Here is an 8,265-nt window from a genome sequence, read left to right as displayed (position 1 = left end):
TCGGACTCGTCGCGTGGCGGACACGAGACTCGTGGTAACCGCGACGGTTTTCGTTTTATCTATTCGGTGGTGTTAGCAGCTTGCATGGCAGCACAGGAAGCGAGGAGCGCCAAGTGTCCACCGCCAGACACGATACCTGGCTGCCCTTGTTACAATTTCGAGGACGGGCTGTTCCTGGAATGTGCCGGGGCCACCGAGGAATCCCTCAGGACCGCTTTGTCCAGTGTAATACACGCCGCTGGTGGAGAAGGTACGTACTACGCGAGGCCACCATCTATGACGAGGGAATACATTAGGATAAATAAGGGATTTCGTTTCCGCCGGACGGGATTTTCTTCTCCTTTGTCCCGAGACCCGATTAAGCGAGCTTGTATTCAACACCGCACAGAATAATTACCAGAATACGTTTAGATTATGTTCTCAATTAAGAGATCTCGAGTAACTCTTACGTTTATCTCGCTGAACTGGTTTTTATGCAAACAGATACTACGTCTCGAATAGCTTTGAATCCATTATACCACATATTCAATGTATAATCTACGTGTTTTGGTTAAGTAGATCGAGCGAATTACGACTGTTCCAGGAGCGATAGTTCAATCCCTAAGCGTTTACGAGCTAGACAGAAGAGTGGAGGAACTTCGATCTATCGCCTTTCCAGCCGGTTCTCAGATCAGGCATCTGCAGATATCTCATTCGGCAATTCGCGAGATAAGCGAAGATGCGTTTAAACGATTAAGCAAAAGCTTAGAATCCTTGGCGCTGGTGTCTGGTCGACTTCCACACGTGCCGCAGAAGGCGATGGCAACCTTGAGTTCCCTGAAAGCTCTGGATTTAGAGGCGAATCTGGTGCACGAGCTTCCTAGTTACAGCTTCTACGGACTTTCTCTGATTAAATTGAACCTGAAGGGCAACCAGATAATAAAAATATCGGAATACGCGTTCGCAGGCTTGGAAGATACTCTGACGGATCTAAGTCTGGCTGAAAATAAAATCCGAGTATTTCCTATGACGTCTTTAAGGAGATTGGAACACCTAACGTCGCTTAGACTAGCCTGGAACGAGGTATCCGAGCTTCCAGAAGATGGATACTCGAGATTAGATGCTCTAAACTTTCTCGATCTAACCAGCAACAACTTCAAGAAGATCCCTCTCAACTGTTTTCGTTGTTGTCCGTCCCTCAAGACTCTGTCTCTCTACTATAACGCCGTCGAGTTCGTCGATAAGGACGCGTTCATATCACTGATCGATCTCGAGTCCATCGATCTAAGCCACAACAAGATCGTGTCACTGGATGTATCCACGTTCAGAGCAAACCAGAGGCTTAGGTCCATCGATCTTAGTAACAATCACATTCATTACATCCGCGGCGTGTTCTCCAAGTTACCAGAGCTGAAGGAGCTATTCCTGGCGGAGAACAACATCCTGGAAATACCCGCTGAAACGTTCGCTGGAAGTACAAGCTTATCGGTGGTGTATCTTCAACAAAACGCTATTAGGAAAATCGACGCGCGCGGTCTAGCGACTTTAAGCCACCTGACACAGCTACACTTGAGCGGCAACTACATCGAGAAAGTGCCGCGAGACTTTCTCGAGCATTGCGACAATCTCTCGACCCTGTCTCTGGATGGAAACAACATCCGCGAGCTGGAGGTGGGGACGTTCGCGAAAGCAAAGTCGTTGAGAGAGCTGCGACTGCAAGACAATCAGATTACCGAAGTAAAGAGAGGCGTTTTCGCGCCTTTACCGTCGCTCTTGGAACTGCATTTACAGAATAACGCGATAACGGACATGGAAACCGGCGCTTTGAGATCCCTGCACAGTCTCCAACACGTCAATCTTCAAGGTAATCTTCTGGCGGTGTTGGGCGATGTGTTCCAAGTGTCGAACGATGTCGGACAAAATGGAAACAGCGGCAGCTCGTTGGTCTCCATACAGTTAGACAACAACGGCCTCGGTGTCCTGCACAATGACTCCTTAAGAGGCCAAGCGTCGGTCAGAATCATGTGGCTCGGCCACAACAGATTAACCCGCCTCCAAGCTCCTTTGTTCCGGGACCTGTTGCTGGTCGAGCGATTATATCTAACAAATAACTCCATCTCACGAATCGAGGACACCGCCTTTCAGCCGATGCAGGCGCTCAAGTTCCTCGAGCTAAGCATGAACCGCTTAAGCCACGTCACAGTGAGAACTTTCTCGGAATTACACGAGCTGGAAGAACTTTACCTGCAGGACAATGGGCTGCGTCGCTTGGACCCTTATGCATTGACCGCTTTAAAGCGACTTCGCGTACTTGACCTAGCCAACAATCATCTGAACGTGTTGCACGACAAGATCTTCCAAGAGGGCTTACCGATCCGGACGTTGAATCTCAAGAACTGTACCGTTAGCGTAATCGAAAACGGAGCGTTCAGAGGGTTGAACAACCTGTACGAATTGAACTTGGAACACAATCATCTCACTGCCTCTACGTTGGATCGTCTTGACATTCCTGGACTCAGAGTGTTGAGAATATCGTACAACAATTTTAGTCAGATCAATGGAAATTCTTTAGACGGATTACCGTCCCTTCAGCATCTGGCTATGGATTCTTCTCAACTGTACAGAATGCCACCAGAGATATTCTCGAAGAATAAGAACCTTGGTAAAATTCTGTTAAGCAACAATCTCCTCCGGATGCTACCTAGTCTTCTCTTCCTTGGTTTGGACTCGTTGAAAGAAGTAAAACTGGACGGTAACAGATTCCAAGAGATACCGTACGACGTGTTCGCGAACGCTACTACGGTTGAGTTTCTGTCACTGGCTAACAACGTGATTGTAAACGTAGACATGTCAAAGTTAAACGGGTTGACCAATTTACGGGAATTGGATCTGCGTGGCAATTACATCATGACTCTTTCTGGGTTCGCCGGCGTAAATCTCTCTCGATTGATATCGGTAGACCTGAGTCACAATCATCTAGCTGCTCTGCCGGCCAACTTCTTTGCCCGATCCAACTTACTTCGCAAAGTCGAGTTGGCCGCTAACAAATTTCATCAGATCCCGGCGGTCGCCCTGTCCGCGCAGAATATCCCAAACTTAACCTGGTTGAATGTCACGGCCAATCCATTAGTCAGGATACACGAGATTAGTTCAAAAGCAAAGTATCCTGCTCTTCAGGAAATTCATATTTCTGGAACGAATCTGACGATCGTTACGAGTCAGGACTTCGAAGCGTTCCCAGCATTGATGCACTTGTTCATGGGCAACAACATGATTTCGCGAGTGTCGCCGAGCGCGTTCCGCAGTTTGCTCGAACTATTAACCTTGGACTTAAGCATGAACGAGCTCGAGCTACTGCCTCAGGAGAGATTAAAAGGACTGGAACACCTCAGGATACTTAATCTCACGCACAATCGCTTGAAAGAACTCGAGGATTTCCCGCCTGATCTAAAGGCCCTACAAGTGCTGGATCTCTCGTATAATCAGATCGGCGGCGTGGGTAAGAGCACGTTCCAACATCTCGAGAATCTCGCTGAACTTCATCTCTACGGGAATTGGATATCTTCCATTTCTCCGGATGCGTTCAAGCCCTTGAAGAAACTGAGAATTCTCGATCTGAGTAGGAATTATTTAGAGAATTTGCCGTTGAATGCCTTCCGACCACTGGAAACGCAAATACGGAGCCTTCGTGCAGAAGGTAATCTACTTAAATATTTTTTCCTACTTACTCTTTTTAGTTACAGTTATTCAAAGATTTGAGACTTTCATGTTGGTATCATAGAATTTGTAGAGTCTAAGATACGAACTACGTTTCTAAGGAAGATGAATGCGATGGTGCTAACTGCCATCGCACGATCCACTTCACATTCAGAAAAATTCAACGATAAATTCTAAGATTCTCTGAAATTCTAAAATTCTCTGGATAATTATGATTTAGATAGAGAGCACGTAAAACTAAAATTGTTATTAACATTCCCGAGGTATAGCGTAGCAACCTTTACTTATACGACAACGATATTCATCCATCTCTCGCGAAACAGCAATTATGCAAGATTAAACGTTTTTCTGGATATAGAGAACCCACTGCACTGCGGTTGCGAGTCTCAAGAGCTCTGGGAGTGGCTGCGTGATCATCAGAAACTGGTGGGCGGTGGCGTAACACGGAATCGAGGAGGTGGATTGCGAATGAACGACATGGACAGCGGATTACTCAGGTGCCAACAGCCACCGGAATTACAAGGATTGGTGTTCCTCGAGCTGGACCCGCACGCTTTCTGTTCCGCGCCTCTCGTCTTGAAACTTGCGATTCAGGATATCCAACCGTTCTCCGTTTTGGTATCGTGGCAGAGTAGAAATCACTCGGGTATTCGCGGTTATCAAGTGGCTTACCACACAATGGAAAACATCGATGAGGTAACACCATGACATTGTCTTTACATAGAAGTAGCTAATTTATGGATCCTCGGCCTCTATGGAATTTCTCAATTTGTACAATGTTCAGTGATTAATTTTCATGTGCCTCTCTTTACATCTTCGTGTTTTTCTTGTCGATCATTCTAAATACCTACACCTACACACGAGAGCTTATATCGATTAAAAACGCATGAAATCCTAACTGACACGATCAGATTCATAGAGGTACATGATCTGCGAAAAAGTTTCTAATATATTACGAGTATACCGTATCCTGTCAAAATATTCCAATCTTGTTAATCTTCTTTTTCTCGATAAAATTTTCAGATCCGAGCAAAGATCCTGGAGCCAAATTCGCGTTCGACGAAACTCTCAAAGCTCTCCCCAAACACTCGGTATTTGATCTGCGTATTTGGCTTGGGCAACTGGATGGGCCAACGTCTCGAAGAAGACACGATGGACCAATTTAACTTCTCGAATCACGAAACATTCGAGTCGCCGTCGGATATGCAAATGGCAGATTCGTCTACGAGTCGTTGCACCGAAGTGAAGACCCTGGAATCACCGGACGCGGTAATCAGCAGCGATGGTTCGTCGATGGGCGACGTCGGTAGTGTCAGCAGTTTCCTGACAAGACGTTTGGGTTTGATAGTCGGCTGTTGCATGGGATTCGTTGTGTTCTTGCTTCTCGTGTCCGTTCTCGGCTATCTGAAGGTGAAGAAGCAAAGAGAGACCGTGAAGAGGGAACAACCGATTCCTCCGGAGTACATTTCCTATAGGCACTTTAGCATTCAGAGCGGAGAAGCTGGACACGCGGCCAGACAGGCCAGCCAAGACGGTCAACACTCGAACTTCATCAACAGTATGGGCAACACTAACTTGAATGTATGAGACAAGTTAAAAAACTCCCGAGGCGTGGAGGTTTCGAACGTTTGAACAGATCTGGATGGTTTTTCCTCCTGGGTTCTATCGTCAAACGCGTAACCTTCCCGACTCGTGGCAGTTTTCTCCTTCTCGATCGAACTCGAACCTTCAAATCGAAGTTAACTAATCAACCGAAACGGAAAGCTCTCAAGGAAGATCGTCGACTTTGAAGCGACGAAAAGAAACTTCAGCCAAAAAGTTTGTGTCGCGTTTGTGCAAACACTAAAAGTGAACGACCTAGTTAACCGAGCATTTTATATGTGAATTTTCTACGAGTCTTAACTTTATTCGATGTAGCTTTACTCGGTGGACCGTGAACGTACATAACAGGCTCTGTACGGCAAGTGTGTTCGGTGCATCGTGGTTTGCGTAGGACCGGAGAATTTCATTACGCAGCAGTCGCGTTCTCTGGACGATTTACGAGTATAAACATGGTACGCAAGGACCCATTCGGACTCGCGCGAAGCATGGTGTATTGTGTTTTCTAAATGGCTCGGCAAACCGGTCGCGTGGGTAACGGCGTAACAGCGGACAATGCGACGCGTCGTTTCGTATAACTGCGTTCTTGAATTTCCGCTAGCAACGCAGCAAGGGGCCAGTTACCCTGTCAGACGATGATGAATCGCGTAGCGGAGGTACGACACTATCGTGCGAGGATCATCGTTCGTGGATCGTTCGTACGCTGGTAACGAGACACGTTTGTACATAAGTGAACAGTTTCGAATCGTTGTTGCGAGATGAACAGCGACGTTCAAGAAGAATTCAAACAATTTAGGCGAACAATTTCAACGATTCTTCATTTAGCAAAATGTAGCTCAGTTAGGCTGAAAGCATTGATTCCGCTTGGCTCGACGTAGAAGTTAAAATCGACTCGCCAAAAAAGAAAAACGTCTTTTCGCGTTCGTGAATTAAGCAAAACATACAACGCCGGTATTGATTCTTCGAGTTCGCGACTTTTCGAGTATATCGTTGATATCGTTGTTGCATCGTGGAAACGTGCACTCGTGGAAACGAATATTTGGTACTGTGGGACTATCGCACCTCTTTGCTGTATCATAGGCTAAACGGCACGGATGTTATCAGAATATACATTGGAAATTAGGTTGCGTAATAACCAGCGAATCGTAGTTCAGGTGACAAAGAGAAACTGGGCTCTAGCGAGAATGTAACTGCGATAGGCCATGTTGCTCGTTGCGTTGAATAGAACCGGATACGGTCGATAAGTGTGTATCGTGAATGTTCGAATGCATCGTGAAAGATCTCACATGCTGTGTACTGTAACATATACATATGTCACTGTAATAAAAATGCAAATTCTTTTTTAACCAACAACTTGTTGTATGAACATCCCTTCTAAATTATTATCGTCCAAAGATATCCACTTTCCAAAGAACAAAAGATATCCAGCTATCAAAAATTCCCAAGGATAATTTTACGTTTCGAATGACTGACGAATCTCCGACAGATAAAACAGAATAAAATATGAATTCCATAAATAGAATAGAATGTTAAAATAAAAAATATTAAAATTATTCAAATAAATAAATATTGAAAGCAGAAAAATCTACAGAATACTCGGGATGTTTCGGATAATTGGAATCCTTCAAATAAGCCGCGTACTCCCAACTATTTCGGCTCGCTTCTACCTCTTCAACCCGATTCTCCGTAATTTGTATAAATTTTCCAACGTCTCAACGAGATGTTCCCTGTCCACTTTATCCACTTGCATTAACTCCTCCTGACAATTTTAACGTGATTTTCTTTTCCTTTTCTGCTTTCCTTTTTCCAGCAACCGGAAACTAACCACCGATTCGTAATGTAATTGATAATTGTAATTTGCAAATTAATCACAATCGATCCGTCATACACACAAAGAATCAGAGCTTCTACTAAAAAATGTCAAAGACGAGAAACGCGAAGATGTCGGATAACCGCGGTGATAGGGCGGTGGGCTGTCGTTCACAGAGGACACGAAATTGCGTGAAATAAAGGACAAAAACGTAGAGTGGAAACTATCCACAGCGTACACATTTTTCTCGGCTGATAGAGCTGTCCAAACGTTTTTCGTTTCGCTCTTTAATCCCGTTTGATGCACGCTTCACCAGCCACCTACTGTCCTACAGTTACGTTCTAAATGGAGACCATTAATCGCGGATACGATCAAATGCGCGAATGCTACTGAAAAAACCTCGCATTAAAAGTGGCCGGCTCGTTTGTTCGAATCACGTTATTACAAACAAAAACACCAGCCCTTTGATCAACCTGCAAACTTGACTGAACAAAAGATCCTCCGCTTTTCACAATTTCAAAATTAAAATATCGACCGTTTAAATAGCAAAGTATCTTCATCGAGGATATCTAATTATTAATTTATTTAGTAATATCAGTCACTCGGGAATATTTTAATATATCGTAAAGAAATTTTTAAAGTTATAAAATTAAAAATCAGGGCAGTTTCCAGAATGACGCGTCTCCAATCATGTCGATGATTCGGTATTAGCCATATAGTAAATAACATTAAATGAAATTTCGAATTTAATGAATTTTTCAGATTCTTAATTCGAACTTGCTGATATTTCAATACAAGAGAAAGAAAGATAAAACGCTATGGAATTGTACGTTGCATTTCGATTATTTATACAGCTGTTGCTTAAAAAGTTTACTTAAAAGCTAGACAAGCTTCGGATTGAGCGCGGTGAATGTGACTGAAAGAACCGGGAAACAGCCTTGGAAAAAACTTTCTCTAATCTTGCCACTTTAGAAGCGTCCCACGGAAAGACGAGCAGAAACGGGTAAAAACACAACGTGTCTTTTACGACAAAATGTAGAAACGTGTAAAAGTACAAGGAGTTGCTTTGAAAGAAAACTTCTCTAAGACGACGCATTCAACGCAAATTGAAATTGTTTGAATCATCGTGCCCTCGTAACTATTTTCAAAGCGGTATTTCG

At 44.2% G+C, this 8,265-nt stretch overlaps 1 protein-coding gene across 6 annotated transcripts in view; it reads left to right on the top strand.

Moving 5' to 3' along the window:
* LOC100740194 (protein artichoke) overlaps positions 1–6,648 on the top strand; it is a 178,998-nt gene extending 172,350 nt beyond the window's left edge. For all 6 annotated transcript variants that reach the window (XM_033323434.1, XM_033323438.1, XM_033323433.1 and 3 more), the window contains 4 exons: positions 1–250; positions 584–3,676; positions 4,055–4,392; positions 4,720–6,648. The exon at positions 1–250 is cut by the window's left edge and continues 2 nt beyond it. In XM_033323434.1, the coding sequence (XP_033179325.1) occupies positions 1–250; positions 584–3,676; positions 4,055–4,392; positions 4,720–5,283 (4,245 nt within the window). In that variant the 3' untranslated portion in view covers positions 5,284–6,648. The remainder of the gene's footprint in view (positions 251–583; positions 3,677–4,054; positions 4,393–4,719) is intronic.
* Positions 6,649–8,265: the final 1,617 nt, after the last annotated feature.

The sequence above is a fragment of the Bombus impatiens genome, unplaced genomic scaffold, assembly GCF_000188095.3.
Source record: "Bombus impatiens unplaced genomic scaffold, BIMP_2.2 scf_1002, whole genome shotgun sequence".
In the NCBI taxonomy this organism is placed as follows: domain Eukaryota; kingdom Metazoa; phylum Arthropoda; class Insecta; order Hymenoptera; family Apidae; genus Bombus; species Bombus impatiens.
The sequence above is the reverse complement of the archived record's forward strand: the minus strand, read 5'-3'. Positions and strand labels throughout refer to the sequence as shown.